At 34.3% G+C, this 18,701-nt stretch overlaps 1 protein-coding gene across 1 annotated transcript in view; it reads right to left on the bottom strand.

The window, feature by feature from the left end:
- LOC126739391 (low-density lipoprotein receptor-related protein 2) overlaps positions 1-18,701 on the bottom strand; it is a 392,746-nt gene that overhangs the window by 26,483 nt on the left and 347,562 nt on the right. Inside the window, exons 50-52 of the mRNA XM_050445052.1 lie at positions 8,478-8,700; positions 7,431-8,410; positions 1,859-2,105 (exon numbers count right to left, since the gene is read on the bottom strand). Coding sequence (XP_050301009.1) covers positions 1,859-2,105; positions 7,431-8,410; positions 8,478-8,700 — 1,450 coding nt within the window. The remainder of the gene's footprint in view (positions 1-1,858; positions 2,106-7,430; positions 8,411-8,477; positions 8,701-18,701) is intronic.

Genomic DNA, 18,701 nt, shown 5'->3' on the forward strand with positions numbered 1-18,701 from the left:
AATAATTTAAAAATGTTGCATTGTTCATAGCGTATTTCCTAATGTAAAAAAGCGTGTTAAAATTGTTTAATACTATTTGATAAAAGCTATGCAGTAGGTTAACAGTAGTCAATACATTATTCCAACTTGACATATTGCAAATCAAAGAGACTTAACTTGTTATAAGGGACTGATGGCGCTAAAAATTAAACTTATGAAATTAAAATTTTGGGTTAAACTTATTTAACGTACTTAAATCTTATATTTAAATTAAATATTATCTTGCTATCAACTATCCTGCATTTCTAACTTAATAAAACTAAACCCAAAAATCCCGAATAATACAAGTAAAAAAAAGTTTTAAATAGAAATAAATTTTAAGGCCGGACCTGTGCAACTTTTCACGCTTGAGTGGCTGTGACTAAGGTCAGGCGTTTAACAAAATAGTACGTGGGCGCATGTAGTCACATTTTACGAATCAAATGTATAAATTCTTAAAAAAATGCTTAAAACATTTATTTATTTAATGAAATGATTAAATATCGCTTAGAATATTACTTTATGACACTTTCCACATAAAATTTTGCGATTTAAACATGCATGTCAAGTGACAATACAAGCAACACCGGCACACGGACTATTTGCAGTACATCAAAGATTCTAATAGATCTCTGAACTGAACTATACGTTATACGCAGAGTAATTTTTCACCTCTGTCGGGGATTCCCATTAATCGATACTGAGAAGTTTCTCTGTCGTCGCGCGTTGGCACCGAGGCTGCCGGGGATTTCCAGTTCTCGACTCTGAGAATTTTTATAGAACATGCAAAATGAGATGACCGGTAGTTTTAGATTGGACATTGCGTGTTATTGTGCGAGTGCGAGTTTTAGTAGTTTTTTTGGTAAAATGACGGATAAGCGCAGAGCTATAAATTTGAAAGAAAAAATAGACATCATTAAAAGTATTGAAAGTGGCATTAACAAATCGGAAATTGCGAGAAGGAAAAATATGGCAAAAACAACAGTTTCTACAATTTGAGGCAATCGTGAAAAAATCAAGCAAGCAAATAAAAATAAATCGCAAAGAATTAAGAAAATTAGGACTCCCGTACGCCCAGATGTGGATCAAGCTCTTATTCGATGGTTTGAGGTGAAAAGAACCGAAAATATTCCTATAAGTGGACCACTTTTAAAAGCAAAAGCGGAAGATTTATCTAAGGGATTACACAGTGGAGATTTTAAGTGCTCTACGGATTGGCTCTAGCGTTTTAAAGTTCGTCACAACATCAATGTCGGCAAAGTGTCCGGTGAATCAGGAGATGTTAGCAGGGAAGCTGTGGTGAACTGGTTAACCGAGAAATGGCCAGGTATTGCTCAAAATTACAGCTGTGAAGATATTTTTAATGGGGATGAGACCGGACTATTTTACAAGATGACTCCAGACCGTACACTGAAATTTAGAGGAGAAAAGTGTGTGGGAGGCAAACAATCAAAGCTAAGATACACCGTTTGGGTTTGTGCATATGACAGGTAGTGAAAAATGTAAACTTCTTGTCATTGGTAAATACGAACGACCGAGGTGCATGAAAAATATTAAAAACCTGCCTGTTATTTATAAACCGAATAGACGCGCATGGATGTTACAATAAGAAACACACAATACATATACTAAACAGAATATTAAAAACTAATGTGCATAGTAAAAGTTATTCTAAAAAGTATTATATAAAAGAACAGACCACGTTATAATTATAGACATGAACATGTATAAATGAGTAAGTAAAATAAAGGGTTAATTTTCATCAGGTCAACAAATCAGAAAAGGTCGATCTTCGGCTTCCCTACTATAACTTTCGGTATAATTTATTAAGATTACTTACAAGGGTCTTTTACGAATAAAGAACCATACTCCAGTAGCGGCTCCGAGGATCAACAAAATGACCACAATAGGCACTATAACGGCAGTTGCGGTACCCGCTCCGCCCATACTACCGTGAGCAGTGAGGATGTCACAGTATTGGCCTTGGTAGTTTTCGAGGCACTCGCATACCAGCTCGCCCTCCGGATCTTCTCTGCATAATCCACCGTTTTGACATCTGCAGACTCTTGGGAGAGGTTTTGCGATTTCTGACGATAAAAAATTAAATTGTAATAAAACATAACTGACAATCTATAAGATACCCCTTGTGTACTTATACTAAATTGGTAGTAAATATCTATAATGCCACACCAAATTCAGCCACAACTGCTTAAACAAAATCCACATTGTAAAATATTCATATACAAGTGAATTTAGGAAAAAAGATTTTTTTTAAACCCCAGTATTTGGCTATTTTTTCCTAAACTAGATCTGATATAGTTCTTTATCGCAAATAGATTTAGGTAAAAAAATGAACACCGTATTTGATTTCTCATAATAAAGCTCTCTGTGAAGTTCCTTTATCCGTGTGATTTAGAAATTAATTGATTTAATTATTTGTTTTAGTGACCCGGTTAAATTGTATTGACTTTTAAGGGTTAAGTTGCAGGGTTAAGTTCGACTCCTTATCAAAGCTGTTCAAATCTTTTTTCGGCCCGCTTTAGGCATTCTTCAGGGCGAACAGAAAAATTAAAGCTTTTCGCTGGATAGTATAAAGTAGAAAATAGCTGTTTTTTTAAAGATTCCATTTAGTTTATTTAGTTTTTGAGGATATCGAGTAAGTGGGTGCTGGTGTGTAAGCAACAAAATTAAATGATTCATTTTAATTGTTTTTAGTAAATCTTGAGTTTATGTAGTCAATTTCTGTAACTTTTATATTCATTTAACTTAAACTCCATTAAGCTTACGATTTTCGTTTGTCAGCTTAACTTAATGAGAATATACAAGGCGTCCTAACTTTATTTAAGACTCTTCCTTGTTTGTTAAACGAATCTCTATGTCAATGCACTCAATCTTTGAAAAAAACTGAAAGTATTAAATATTTAGGAATTATAATGGATCAAAATATGAAATGGGATAAACATATAGAAAGCACGAACACAAAACTGTGAAAATTATTTTATAAATTTTATCAAATTAGAAATTGTATGCCAATTAAAATTTTGAAATTGCTATACTTTGCGTTGGCGGAATCAATAATTAAATACGATTTGTCAATATGGGGGGAACTTATTCAACAACTTTAAATATTCTCAATGTTACCCAAAGATATCTGTTAAAAATCATATTTAAAAAAAAACTAGATACTCAACTAAACTCTTGTTCCAGGAAGCTCAAGTTATGACGGTACAACAATTATATTTTAAGTCAATTCTTTTATTTGTGTACAAACATCCTGGCTTAAGACAACAATATACTACAAATTATCGTACAAGAAGCACGTCTGCGGAGTTTGTAAAAATCCCTTGATTAAAAGAAGAAATTAAAGATTTGTAACATATATTGGTCCTAAATTTTACAATATATTCCCTACAGATATTAGACGCATCCACAACCGAAATCTATTTAAAACAAAAATTTCATTATATTTGAGTCAAAACTTTCACGTTTGCTAACATCTTGGACAGGTCATAAAAATGCATTTCAGGTTTATACTAAACAAATTATGTGTATAAGTCCTTAATTGTTAATAGATAGTTTTATATAGTTGTTAGAATTAGGAAATTAATATAATAAGTGATAGATATGCGATTGCTGTAAGGTTCTCTTGTACACACAGATATATATCTAGGTGTACAACTATTATTTATGTAATTTTTAGATATACAGTCAGTTAAAATGAAACTCGTACACCTAAGGTTTCTTTTACATTCTGTACAAATAACGTGCAAAATATTTCCAACTATATATATCTGCAATCAGCATAAAATGTTAAAGTTGTTGAGCAAAAATATGCAAAGAATGGATGCTGAGCATAAAAAAGTATAGGAGATAAGAAAATGTTATGGTCAAAATGAAACCCGTACATCATATTTACTTTACAATAACATTAATATTATTTATAGTTAGCACTTGGTATTAAGAGCATCTGTTACTTTTAACACTACTGTGTAATTTTTAATTGAGTTTAATTAATTTTTTGTCCTTCTTTTACCATATGGGGCGTCAGCGTGGACAAACAAGCGTTGTAGAATGCAAATTAATTATACAACATTGGAAAGATGGAAAATCATTGCGACAAATTTCCAAAATGGTTTGTAGGCCGCACTCTACCGTGCAAGGAGTTGTGGATCGTTATAAAAGTGAAAATAGAATATCAAATAAAGCAAGGAAAAGCCCTCGAAAAATGTTTAATTCGTACGACGAACGTTGGATCCTCAGGAAAGTTGCGGAAAACCCGAAAATATCTGCACCGAAGTTGGCAAAAGAAATTGAGAAATATTTACGAAAAACAGTTAATCCTTAAACAGTCAGAAATTTTCTAAAAAAAAAATAATATTCATAGTAGAGTGGCTTGAAGAAAACCTCGGATCAGTAAGGTAAATAAAGTCAAGAGGTTAAGCTTTGCTGAAGAACACAGAGACAAAGATTTTTTATTTTGGAAGGACGTAATTTTTACAGATGAGAGTAAATTTTGTATTTTCGGATCAGATGGACAACAACGGGTGTGGAGAAAGCCCAATGAATCTCTCAAAGAACAAAATCTACGAGCCACAGTGAAGCACGGAGGTGGTTCAGTCATGGTCTGGGGGTGTATGTCAGCTGCAGATCCCGGAAATCTACATTTTATAGAGGGTATAATCGATCAGAACATGTATTTGGACATACTTAAACAGAATTTAAAGACAAGAGCCCGAAAATTCCGAATTGAAAAAAAATTTTAATTCTACCAGGACAATGATCCAAAGCATAAGGCACAGAAAGTAAAGAATTGGTTGCTCCATAACTGTCCAAAAGTACTTGAAACTCCACCGCAAAGTCCAGATATTAATGTCACTGAAAACTTATGGTCACATTTGAAAGTTGCTATAAGAAACCATGAAATTTCAAACAAAGAGGAATTAAAAGTAGTGATTCAAGAAGAATGGTCCCAATCGTTTGGCAGATGTTCTAAAAAATAAAGGACTAGCAACAAAATATTAATCTCTTTTTTATGTTTTTTTTCCTGTATATTTTTAATGGTGTACGAGTTTCATTTTAAGTTGTAAAATCGAATGTTAATTTAATTTTCTCATTTTTCTTAAAACTTCTTTTTGTAAAAAATATATTTTTACTTTTATTTTGTCTTTCAAAGGCCATCATATAAAATGTATATATTATTTTTTTATGTAAGTAAAAAATATATTTTTGTAAACAAATAAATAAAATGTAAGGGGTGTACGAGTTTCACTTTGACTGACTGTATCACTTTTCTGTAATATATTTCATTTGATTTGACTTCTTTCTGTGCCACCCGGTATACAACTTTTATCTAATATGGAATAGATAGAACGAACTTAAATTACACTTCTAATACCTGAAAAGTATTAGAGCAATGACGTCAAATTAATGTCTAAATAAAATACTACTTCGAAGCCTGCAAAGCGCAAATGAATATTTATAATTCCATGAGAATATAATAAAATGATGTCAAATGTCTGGACAATATTAAAAAATTACTGCAAATGTATAAGTATATGAAAATATTATTCCCACGAGGCTGGAAGCCACAAAGAATTTGTTCCAGCGCCTAGAAGACATAAAAAATATCTTCAAATGGTTGGAACAAAAGAAAACTAACTCTAAAATCCTGGAAGCAACTTTTATTTTCTAGGATACTGAAATTCATTAAAATGCCTAAAAGATGTTATGAAAAATTATTTTCAAAAAGTATATGACAGTATACCAGGTGACACAGAAAAAAGGGAACACTAAATAACTTTGTTACTTTTCAAGATAAACAAATGAAAATGGTATACCGATAGAATAGTTATGCTCTTATAACCCATCTCCGGAAAAATGTCACTACGGCACTACGACCCTAAATTCGGAAATACCATATCATTACATACAGTATCTCGTATGTCATTGTCCAAATTAAAGAGAGTGATTGAGTATATTATTTCTCATAAAAAAGTTCTCATTTTTTGATAGCCGGATCAGATGAAAGTATATCACTTCTTACCAAAAGGAGTAAAAAGTAACAACAAATGTATCCTCTAATATTATGTTATGTTATGGGTAAAAAAAAGAGTTGTGACCCTAAAAAAAGACAAGTAATTTTAAATTTGATTCAAGAAGGGCATTCATACAGTAAAGTTGCAGCAATGCTAAAATGTTCCAAATTTATGGTTCATAATGCTATTAAACATTATAAAACTCACGGCACGGTTAGAAATGTACCTAGGAAGAAAAGGCCTAGAATAACAACCGCAAGAGAGGATAAAATTATGGTACGTTTAGCAAAAAAGTCGCCCCATTTAACAGCAGTAGATATCAGACGTGAAATGTATGCACGAAACGATCCGAAGCCATCAGTAAGAACAATTCGCCGCCGACTTAATGAGTTTCAACTATTTGGAAGAGTTTCCCGAAAGAAGCCACTTGTCTCAAAGAAAAATCGTAAACTCCGATTGCAGTTCGCACGCGATCATTTGAGTTGGACCCTTGCCCAATGGAAAAATATACTTTGGTCGGATGAAACGAAACTTAATCGCATCGGTTTGGATGGTCGTACTTACGTACGAAGACCACCTGGTGAGGAATTAAATCCAAGATTCACAAAATTAACTGTTAAACATGGAGGTGGTTCAATCATGATGTGGGGCTGCATGTCATGGTATGGAGTTGGACCAATTTATAAAATAGATGGAATTATGGATCAGGAGAAATACAAATCTATATTAGAAAGTGTGATGCTTCCATATGCAGAAGAAAAATTACCTATTACCTGGAAATTTCAACAGGATAATGACCCCAAGCATACAGCACGTTCAGTAAAAAGGTGGTTTAAACAAAACGTCGTTGATGTAATTGAATGGCCCTCGTGTAGTCCAGACCTCAACCCGATAGAGAATCTGTGGAATGATCTTAAAAGAATAATTCAGCCAAAGCAATTTAAAAACATGGACGAACTAGTGAAAGGTGTTCAAGAAGCTTGGTATTCCATTCCAATTACTCGCTGTCAAACTTTAATAGAATCTATGCAAAGAAGATGTCTAGCAATAAAAGAAGCTAAAGGATATCCTACCAAATACTGATTTTTTTTGGTGTAAAATTAAAATATTGAATTCGTTTTTAATTTGTTGTCCATTAATTTTGTAAAAATTTTTTTTCCCTAGATTTTTGAATAGATTACTATTGATTTATGGTAGAATGTGTTTAATATGTCTAACCCTTATAAATAAATATCACTCGTAAAACTGCATAAAATGGTTTTCCAAAAAAATTAAATTTTGTGTCGTTTTTAATTAGCTGGCCGCCACTGTAGATACCTCCTTTAGTTTACAATATTAATAAAAATAGCGACAAAATAATTACTTTAATTTTCTTACCTGCCGGAGCATCACAAATGATTTCAGCTTTAGTTTTATGCGCAGGCATCGAGGCAGAGTCCGGACAAGAGCACCTGTGACCATTCGGCACGATCAAGCACAAATGCGAGCATTGATTATTTTTACAAGCATTCGGGAGGGACGTGTTGTACTTAAGATCGTGATACACTTTAACGCTAGACGGATTTAACAAGTCTCTTTGCACCGTAACTGGGACTCCACGGCCAAACTTGTCTTGTTTTACAATTTCGCCCGTATCTTTGGTTATCCAGTAAAGGTTTGATTCGAAAACATCTAGGGATATGGGGTGTTTTAGTATGTCCCCTTTGAGTATAACTTTTCTTTGTGACCCGTCTGGCCTCATAGACTCGATGGTATTCAATTTAGTGTCCACCCAGTACAGCGTGTGTCCCATAGCGTAATCGATGGTAAGACCGGTGGGATGTCTGATTTCGTCAGTAATTAATGGACGCCGCTTGGATCCGTCCATCCAAGCCACTTCTATTTTCGGTGCAGATCCTGAATCGGTCCAGAACATTCTTCCCAACTGGGGATCGAGGACGAGTGACGTCGGGTTTTCTAGGCCAACATTTACTAAAGCCCTCCGATAACGTCCGTCTGTCCTCGCGACCATTACTCTACCCTTTGGTTTCGATCCGGCCTTATCACTTTCCGCCCAATATAAGTTGTCGGCCACCCAGTCCACCGCTAAAGCTGTTGGTTTCGAGCTGCCCTTCATTTCCAGATCCTGAGCGAAACCGGTTTTTACATCGCCGTTTTGGGCTGAAGGCAAATAACTTCTTTTGATTGTTTTATCGTAGGAGTCGGCCCAAAAGACCATTTTTGTGAGAGGGTTATAGTCCACCGCTTCGATTCGTTTTTCTTCAGCGATGACGCCTTTTTCCTCGTTGTGAAGGAGGTCTAAGGCGCGGATTTCAGGACCATTTGCGAAGAGAATTTCGGAATTTTCTCGGTTAGCCCTAGGATTAACGGAGTGTTAGTTTAAAAAAATGTTTTACATCACGCATTTTGGGATGTTTTACGTACCTGCATACTCCAGAAAGTTGATCAGACAATCTAAATCCATCTCTACAAGAGCACGAATATGTGCCGTTAAGATTAGTGCAAACTTGAGAGCAGTGATGCTGTCCGGTACTGCACTCGTCCACATCCAAGCAAATTTTTCTGTTTTCTTTCGATATTATAAAGCCCGAGAAACATACGCAAATATAACCGTTCCCAGTCAGATTCATACAAGAATGTTCACAACCTGAAACAGAATAATTGTTAATTATATATTTTATGACAATGTGATACAGTAGAAACGCATTAATATGAACATGCGCTGTTGAGCTATAATATTTCTAACCCTTAATTACCACACTGGGATCTGTGAGACCCTGGCGTTATTTTAAATCTGCGCTACTTTTCTAGTTTGGATAGTATATAACCGATTTTAGGCGAATAATTAAAACGTTTTGGTTTTTACCAATTTCCTATTGGTATTTATCAAAACGTTTAGGTGCTGTTGGTTTTTAAAAAGTGACGTCATTAATCTATTGTCAAAGTTGTCACCAACATTAGCAGTAAATACCCAACTGCCTAGTAGTTTTTCATTTTTGGTTAAATGGTTATTTGAAATGTCAAAACATCCTTAAAAAAAGGGCAGTATTTAATCGAACATCAGTTTTTATACTTTTTAGCACGTTTAAAAACTGGGTGGAGCAACAAAAATACTTATTGAGCATCTAATCTTTAGCATCTAATAAAGTTAATATTGTCAACTGTTTTATACTAATCTGTATAGCTATTTAAATAATAAAGCTTCTAAAAACTGTTTGAACATCATACTTTATAATATGACAAAAGCTAGTGAGCATAAAATAAAACAAAAATAGGCATCACAAATATACTTTATTGTCTTCTATTTCTAAAACAAAAAGAACAAAAAATGCCATTTTTAAAACAGTATTTGAACCACAAAACAAAAAAGAGTGAACATTAAACAAATTATTAATAATACTTCAATAAATTAAAAACATCACTGAATTACCAAAGCAGGTTTGGATTTTGATGGACGTCCACGCTTTCTTTTTTCTATAAGGATATTTTTTTCCTCTACAGGCGGAACTGTATATTTTAATCTAATTGCTAGGCCCAGAAGATGTTTGCACATATACATCTTAAAAAACTGTGGACAATTTCAGCTACCAATCATCCAATCATCTTTTTCTTTGGGAATTGCTACTCTCCAAGTGGAAAAAAAAATTCTTTGAATTCATCAAAAGTTTCCCAAGGTTTTTCAGCCTGAACATCCAATATTTGACCTTTTGGTAATATATAGACATTGTTCTTCGTGTCAGCATCTAACACCTTTATTTTTTTGTCTAATTTTGCCCACTGATATGCTTTTGTCAAATCAGGAAGTTTAATAGGCGGAGTAATGTATTGCTATCTTTTATGGTTCTATTAAACGATTCCAGTGCGTTGTTTGTGGCTGGTGATCCTGGGCACCGAACATAAACTAGAATAGAAGGATCACTCTAAGCTCCGCCCAAAATGTTGCCTTTCTCACTCGCTTTCTGATGCTACTCTTTTTTGCTGCCCGGTGGCGACTGCGTTATACAGGGGCGTCTTCAATATTAGAATTATAATAGCGTTGTGCGGAAATTTTGTACTTTAAAACTGCCGGCGATATGTTGCGTAGATGGCTGCAGGAGTAAAAGGGGATATACATTTTTTTTAAAAATAAAAATGGATTAGTTCACAGAAAAAAATACACGCTTTTTTCCAGTATTTCTTAAATATCTCGGAAAATTGAGATCCTACAAAAAAATCTAATAAACAAAAGTTGGTTTAAAAATAAAAGATTGGCTTTATAGGCTCTATAAAGCCAATATGGCTCTATAGGCGCCGAGATACAACTGTGTGAACATAACCCCTTTTTTTAGATAACAAAATATAATGACGTAAAATAATAACTTGAAATAATTTTAAAAAATCACGTTTCTTAGACAAATATCTAGCACGTTTTTTCAAGTATGTACTATCAAAAACTTAAAATAAACAAAATAAACTTGATTGTAAGTCATTAGCATACAAATTAAAAAAGTTAGGAATAAAATAAAAATAATTGCAGTTTAAAAAAAATTTATCATAAAAAATTATGTATTTATTTCAAAAATTAAAGCGTAGCCTTCTACAATGGACTATATATAGGTACCAATAATATGTTCAAAAAGTATCAGCGATTTAGAGTACATATTTTTTTTTAATCGTGATTTTAATCTAAAAAAATGCAAAATTTTTGGTAATATTCTGTTATTAGTGGTGGTTTTTAATAGTAAAAGCTATCCGATTTATTATTAGTTGCATTGCAATCATTTGAATGATATAAATTTTAACCACTTATACCGTCTAACCATACTTAAAACTGCATTTTTTTCGTCATTAAGGGTGGTTTTTAAGGGTTTAAGTTTTAAATTATTGATGTGTACTATAATCCCCAATGTAAAACTATATTTATTTTGCATATTTATATGAATTCTAGGTTGTAAAACACCTATTTTCGTTTTATTTTAATTTTAGTGGTTTGTTCTTTCATTCCCTATTTTAAAAGCAAATAATTAGGCATTTAATAAATTTTTTTTTATTTAACTGCCTTTTTATATTTCACTGTTACCGAGTTCCATATGCTGAGTGTTGTTATCACATTATTATGTAAATTTTATTAAATATTTAAAAAATGGCTATATTAACGAAGTTATTACACCGCCCAACAGCATGTATGTTGCATGGAATATTTTTATGATTCTAGGCTTATTTTTAATGCTGATATTAAATAATGTCATCAGTTTATATGTGTCAGCTCTAGTTTTTGAGTTAAAAGGAGGGAGTATTTTTTGGGAATTAAAAATACACTCAACGTACAAACATTTTTAATTACAAGAACTATACACTCAGGAATTTTCTTTTATATGATTTTCTACTAGTTTTGAATGAACTGCTACTCTGAATACTCCAGCAAAAATCGGCCAACATATGTGCATCCCAGCGACCCTGAAATCGTTCCTCCATGGTTCGAAGATCTTGGTGGAATCGTTCACCCTGTTCTTCACTCATGTCACCGAGATTTTCAGGAAAATGGTGTAAATGGCTGTGTAGGAAGTGCACTTTGATGCTCATGTTACATCCAAGTCGCTGGAAGTGTGACAACATCTCTTCGACGTGCGCAATGTAATCATCACCCTTCCTATTACCTAAAAAAATGTTGGATAACCCAAACAAAGGAATCCCATGCATTCTTCTCAATTTCTGACATAGAGCTGGTGAAATTAGGATCGTTTACCAACTTGCGAATTTGTGGACCATCAAATATACCTGCCTTGAGTTTTTCTGAACTTAGACTTGGAAATTTCCTTGAAATATATTTGAAACATTCACCATCTTTATTTAATGCCTTAACATATTGCTTCATTAAACCTAGTTTAATGTGCAGGGGTGGCAATATGATACGATCTCGTGGCACTAGAGGTTCATTTATAACATTTAAACTACCTGGAAGTAGTGCTTCCCTAGAGGGCCATTCTTTTTTTGACCAATGTTCTGATTTTGCTATACTATCCCATAAACACATAAAACAAGGATATTTAGTGTAGCCTCCTTGTTGTCCTAAAAGGAAGTTCACCATCTTAAGATCAACGCAAATCACCCATTTATGATCGTTATATTTGATTTTGTTCATGACCAGTGCTATTGTGGGGTATTCTTCCTTAACTTTAGTTGAATGTGCTATTGGTATGGAGCCTAGTTTATTTCCGTTGTGCAATAGTACACACTTCAGACTCCGTTTTGACGAGTCAATAAATAAACGCCAATCGATTGGTTCATATTTCTGCAAGCCCATGGCAGTCATTAAACCAGAAATATTAGTACAAAATACAAAATTATCCTCCTCAGCGAAAAAGGGAAGTAAGTCTTTTTCTCGAGTGCGCGGTAATAAGAAACTTTAGTTTCTTTAGTTAAAAGATTTCTCTCGTTTAATCTGGAGGCCAATAATTCAGACGTTTCAGAAAAGTTTTGGATAGTCCAAGGTCTCTAATTAAATCATCAAGTGCACTTTGATCGAATGGTTTTGGTTCAAAGAGATTTTCTGGAACAAACTCGTCATCGCTCATGCTACTCAGTTCATTCAATTCATCAGAACTTTCTGTAGATGGTAATGGTAAAGATGTATCTTTTGAGCTCCCTACAGGCCTCACAGCTGATGTTGATGTGGGGTAAATCCATTTGGAGCGGTTCGTCTTGTTGATTCCTTTTATATTAACAACGCAAAAATAGCAGTCATCGTGATGATTTAAAGGTTCACGCCAAATCATTGGGGATTGGAATTTAAAAGAGAGTCTTTTCTTAGTGGCCCATAAACGTAATTCTTCAACACAAATTTTGCACACAATATTGAGCACCCAGCACTTGTTATCTGTTTCCAAAGGAAAACCAAAACACTCTAAATACGCTCGTTTCACAAAGTCTGACATATTCAATCGAAATTTTTGAAAAACATATTCACCACAAATATAACAAAAACAATTCGGATCGTTAATGCAGACCCTTCTTAGCGAAGTCATGATGAAAATTACAATAATTTATCTAAAACGCGACTATAATAGATAAAAAACCAAAAATAAAGATAAATGAGAAGAACGTAGCTATATCTAAACAACTCGAGCTGTTAGAGTAAAACTGACGACAGATTCGAAATCAGATGCCTCGAATTAGTAAACAACAATAAAAATATTTCAGTCAACATAAAATAACCTTCGATTTGTTGTGCAGTGTTATTAATTAAGTGTATGTAATATTAGGTAGGTAGTTTTTTGGTCAGTTGAGAAAAGAGCATGAAAGGAACGTAAAGCTAAGATTTAATTGTGTACATTCTAATAAACTTAATTTTAAAGCTATCTACCAAGTGTTTTTCTTACAGTTATTTGTTCAAAAGAGATACTTAATAATATTCTTTCAATTTCATTTTAACAATAATACAAAGTGCCTTTAATTTCAAAAAATTCCATATATTACACGCTGCCCGCCGCGATGTACGAAAATATTCCTTATTAAAAATGTTTCAAACACCCCCCGTATCGTAAAGGATTGCCGCCGAAACTAAATAATGATTTACGACCGCGTAAAAAAAGTCGGCACTGTTTAGAAGTCCCTACTTCAAACGGCCGCAAGAGAGTGAACCTACTGTCTTGTTCTTTATACTGTGTCCTGGGGCAGCACCTAGGTACCAATTGCGATTTTGAGTTAACCACTCTTCTTTGAAGTATTTAATAAAATTAGTTTGGGTTTTCCATTTCCTCATAAAAAGCTGTGATGCGCTAGTAAAATGTTCAGGAGAAGTAACGGACTGTAAAGCATCAATGTGTTGTAATATATTCTTTCGGGCGTTTTTGTCTGAGCAAGTTTGTTCAACCCTGGTTTGCATTTTTGTTTTTGCATGTGCCCAACACATTCTCACAATGGGTTCAGGACCAAAGACTTCTGTAAAAGCATTTTGGATGCTCTTTGCGGCATCACAAACTAATACCGACGGTTGTAGTCCGTATACAAACAAAACCTGTTCTTTTAAACTATTAAATAACATGGTAAAATCTTCCTGACGCTCGTTTGACTCCTAGACATATCGGATGAAATTTTCTATGTTTATCTGTAGTTCCTACAACTAATACCGGGAACCCTTGCCAAATCAACTTGTATGTCGCATCAGCATGGATAATATTTGCATGACGTTCTGCTAACCCCAGTAAATGTTTTGTAGACAATGCAAAGCGAAAGGACATTGGATCATCCTCGAATATATAATAAGAAAGTACAAACACTTGGTGTAAGTCCTCGGGAACTGCTGTATGATTTAATATCCATCGCTCCAGTTCTCCTAGACTTATAGTTGAGGAACCGTATTTAACACGTCTACGACTTGATAGATAATTGTTCAATTGTTTCATGGTAATTTTACTCCCCCCATCTTACTAAGACTTTTTAAAATAGCTTTAGGTTTCAAATGTAAATCAAACAGTTTGTTTATTTCTGTCTTAACTTCCTGACTTATTCCGTAATCAGAACGAATTCCAATCGACTCGTGGTTATGGGCTCTACACGATAGAGCAAAACCGCATTTGATGTAGCTTCAAATAGTAAATAAATTTGTGCCGCACACTGAGGGCCACGACGTTTTACTTTGTTACAGCGATAAAACTTCAACAAACAACTCTTTCCTTCTTCAGTCATATGTGTTATTAAAATAGACCAAGTATTTTCTGCACGAACAACTTCCTCCGCTTCTTTAACACATGAAAATTTTCTTACAAAGAGCCACTGCTTACTCTCGCCACGCTTTTTTTTTTGTTTCTAATTCTTCAATGTCCGAATCACTGTCCGAACGATATGAAGGAATTTCTATTTTATTCTCCATTTGAATATTGTCATCAGAACTATTCCCGGGTAAAACAGTATCGAGTTCCATGATTATTTAATGTTTAAAACGAATAAAACGGTGCATAAAACAACTGTTTATACTACTGAAATATTATATACACCATAACCAATAAACGTATATGGGAATCCCAAACGCAGTTAACTGTCGCTGCAGTATAAACGCACGTTGCCGGATTTTTTTGTAATTCATTAACGAAAGCTGTTGCCGAATGCAAAATAAAAACTTTTAAGAAAAAAAATTGATGATTATATAATATTTTAGTTGAAATGAATTTGAAAATTAGATGCTCATTTAGATTTTTTGTAAGCTTTGTGTATTTTTTGGTGCCTGCTTTTGTTGGCAGATTAAAAATATAATGATGCCTTAAGTTTGTTCGCCGATAAATTTATTTGATATACAGAAATATAAAAGTTGCCATGTTAGTTAAAATAGTTACCGCATTTTGTTATACATCCATAATATTTGATGCTTTGAAATAACGTAAGCGGCAATTTTAAACTAGGAAAATTAAAGTCACCAACTATTACTAAATTTTCACTTGTCCTTGACAAGTCTTGCATCTTTTCAAAAAGCTTTTTGTTGTTTTCTAAACTGGTATCATTTGCAGGGGGCCGATAGATACACATAAAAGTAAAAGAAATATCTTTGCTTGCTATTTTTAATATTAGGGTGTCTATGTTCTCAGAAGAAAATGGTTGTGAAAAAACTTTTGTGAAGAACAATTAATTAAAATTTGATTGCTTACATAGGCGCAAACTCCGCCCCCAGGTTTATTTGTTCTATCTGTTCTAAATATAGTATACCCGGGTAAGTCAACCAAGGAGTAAGGTATTTTATTTGAAAGCCATGTTTCGGTTATAAAAATAAGATTTGGGTTTGTTAGTTGAATTTTGTAGACAAACTCGCTGTATTTAGCCAATAAACTGCCTAGGTTTGTATATAAGATTTTCCATTGGAGAAAAGATGTATCTAATCGTTTTTTGTGTCAACAGACACAATTTCTGGTACCCCTTTTATGTACTTGATGGTAAGGTCACCTTCACCACTACCATTTTTACGTTCAAGTTCTTCTCGTAATTGGGTTAATAGTTAAGTTGATTTTTGGTTTTGTCATCTGATATTTTGATAGAGCGGGTAAGGTCATTATCCTGGAGTTTATTTTTGTGACGCAAGAGTTTCTTTACCGTGCTAGCTAAAGGTAACTTTTAAGTAGCGAGGGCGTCCTCCGGGTTTTGGTACTTGGCCCAATCTCAAAACGGGAATTGGAGCTGGTACGTGCTCATCTATGACAGTTAATGTTTTCATGACCTCCGTAGTACCGTAGAATGGGGCTATTCTGGAAATCAGGGGTAATTTGAGAATTCATCCGAAAAATGTTAAAAGCGGCAACAACGCCCACAGAGTTAATAACAATACGCAAACGCCGCGCAAAGCCATTAGTACACATGCAACCGCGTACTCGAGCGCAGATCGACGAAAGGTAGCTGTTTTATTTTGGCGCGTAAAAATATTAGGAAAAACACGTGTTTTTTGGTGAAAGAACGGTAAGTGGTTAACTTTACTCTGTAAATCTAAACCGATTAATTGTATGATATTGGCACTTAATCCAAATAAAAGTATGGGGTTTTAGGAAGGTGTATTGGTAACATAAACATTTTAGGACTCTTTTGTTTTTTTTTTATTCAGTATTTTCTGGAGTGGGGTAATTTGAGAAGTGACTCGGGGTTATTTGAGGCATGGGGGCTATTTGAAAATTGTTAGAAATTGCTTTCAAAGAGAATTGCAATTACTCAGAGAAAGCCTTAGCCAGAGCAATAGAAGAAGTAAAAAAGGGCGGTTAACTTTGGCTAAGGCCTCCGAGCATTTCAAAGTGCCCATCGCCACCATAAGCAGACGTGCTAGGGGGACCAATATATTTGAAAAACCGGGAAGACCTTCAATATTTTCCATGGAAGAAGAGGAACAGTTTGTGAAATACCTAAATATTGTGGCAGCTTGGAGATTTCCCTTTGACATATTGGATCTAAGACTTTTTGCGAAGAATTACCTGGATAAAAAAGATGTGCAGGAGGTTCGTTTGAAGGATAACTTTCCTGGTAGAGATTGGGCATTAGCTTTTCTTAAACGACACGAAAAGCTCATATCAAACCGTCTATCATCCAATATTTCAACTAAAAGAGCTTCACTTTCACCAGAAGTTATCGATAATTTTTTTGATAATGCCCGAGATACTTTATTAGCGGTAAATCCTAGTTTAATGATAAATTATGATGAAACAAACCTTACCGACAACCCATGCACTAAGAAATATATTTATAAAAGAGGATCAAGGTACCCAGAAAGAGTGATAAATTCGACAAAAACAGCCATAAGCTTAATGTATGCTGGTACTGCTGATGGCCAGATATTACCAGTTTATGTAGTGTATAAAGGTGAGCATCTTTGGGACTCATGGACTGAGGGAGGCCCTAAAGGTGCCAGATATAATAGGTCTAAAAGCGGGTGGTTCGATTCCGCTTGTTTTCGAAATTGGTTTTTTACTGTGGTAGTTCCATTTTTTAAAAATAAACCTGGAAAAAAGGTGAGTAGGTACAACAGAGAGGTTTAAGTCATTTTACCCATATTTAATTTTCATTTTAGGCTCTCATTGGGGACAACTTATCTTCTCACTTTTCCGAAGACGTCCTTAAAACGTGCGAGAAAATGGATATTGCATTTTTTTGTTTGCCAAGCAATGCGACCCATGTCATGCAGCCATTAGACGTCGCATTTTATTCTCCACTTAAGAAATATTGGCGCGAAATTCTGACAACATGGAAGAAAGGCCAAGGGCGGAAAATGACTACACTCTCAAAAGATGTATTCCCTAGATTGCTTGCACAGCTCCATAACAAGATTGAAGAGAATGGCAAAGGAAGGCAAAATTTAATCTCCGGATTTGCCAAAACTGGATTGCACCCTCTAAATCCTGCGCAACCAAAGGAAAGATTACCTGCATCGACCACCACAGGTACAGATTCTAATATTTTAGATTCAAGCATTTCAAGCTTAGTTTTGGATGTCCTAAAAGAAATGCGTATGGGTAGTTGTGAGCAGCGTAAAGCACCGCGTCGCAAGAAGCTTACTGTAGAAGCAGGAAAAAGTGTTTCTACATCTGATTTGTACCCGTCTACTAGTAGAAATGTTTCTGAAATAAGTTCATGCATCATCAGATGATGAAGAAGACCAGCTACAAAATATTGACGATGAAGACCTTCCCTGTTTTAATTTGAAAAAAGCTGATAAAGAAATCCAACCAGAAGAACATGATGATGAAAATCAGCAAGAAATAAGTGACGATGATGACCATCCTCTTATAAACTTTAGTAATCTTAAGGTCAATGATTGGGTAGTTGTTCGATACACGGCAACAATTTCAAGCCAATGTTATATAGGACAAATAAAATCCGTTACCCTGCTAAACGGAGAACGGGTTTTCAAAACATCGTTTTTAAAAAAATCCTCCAAAACGGAAAGATTTTTATCTCCTCCTAAGTTAGATGAAGACGAGGTAACAACCGAAATGATTATCATGATACTTAGCCCTCCTAAGATTGAAGGTTCAGGGACCAGGCAATTTTTTACCTTTACGGATAATCTTTCAGAACTAAACATAAAATAAACATATAGTTACCACTGTTTGTAACCTTCAAGAAACCTTTGTTACCTTCAAACCAGAGTTATTTTTAAGTTGTTTTTTTTTGTTTGATAATTTTTTAGAGTTATCTACTTTA

Source organism: Anthonomus grandis, chromosome 8 (genome assembly GCF_022605725.1).
Source record: "Anthonomus grandis grandis chromosome 8, icAntGran1.3, whole genome shotgun sequence".
Lineage (NCBI taxonomy): Eukaryota > Metazoa > Arthropoda > Insecta > Coleoptera > Curculionidae > Anthonomus > Anthonomus grandis.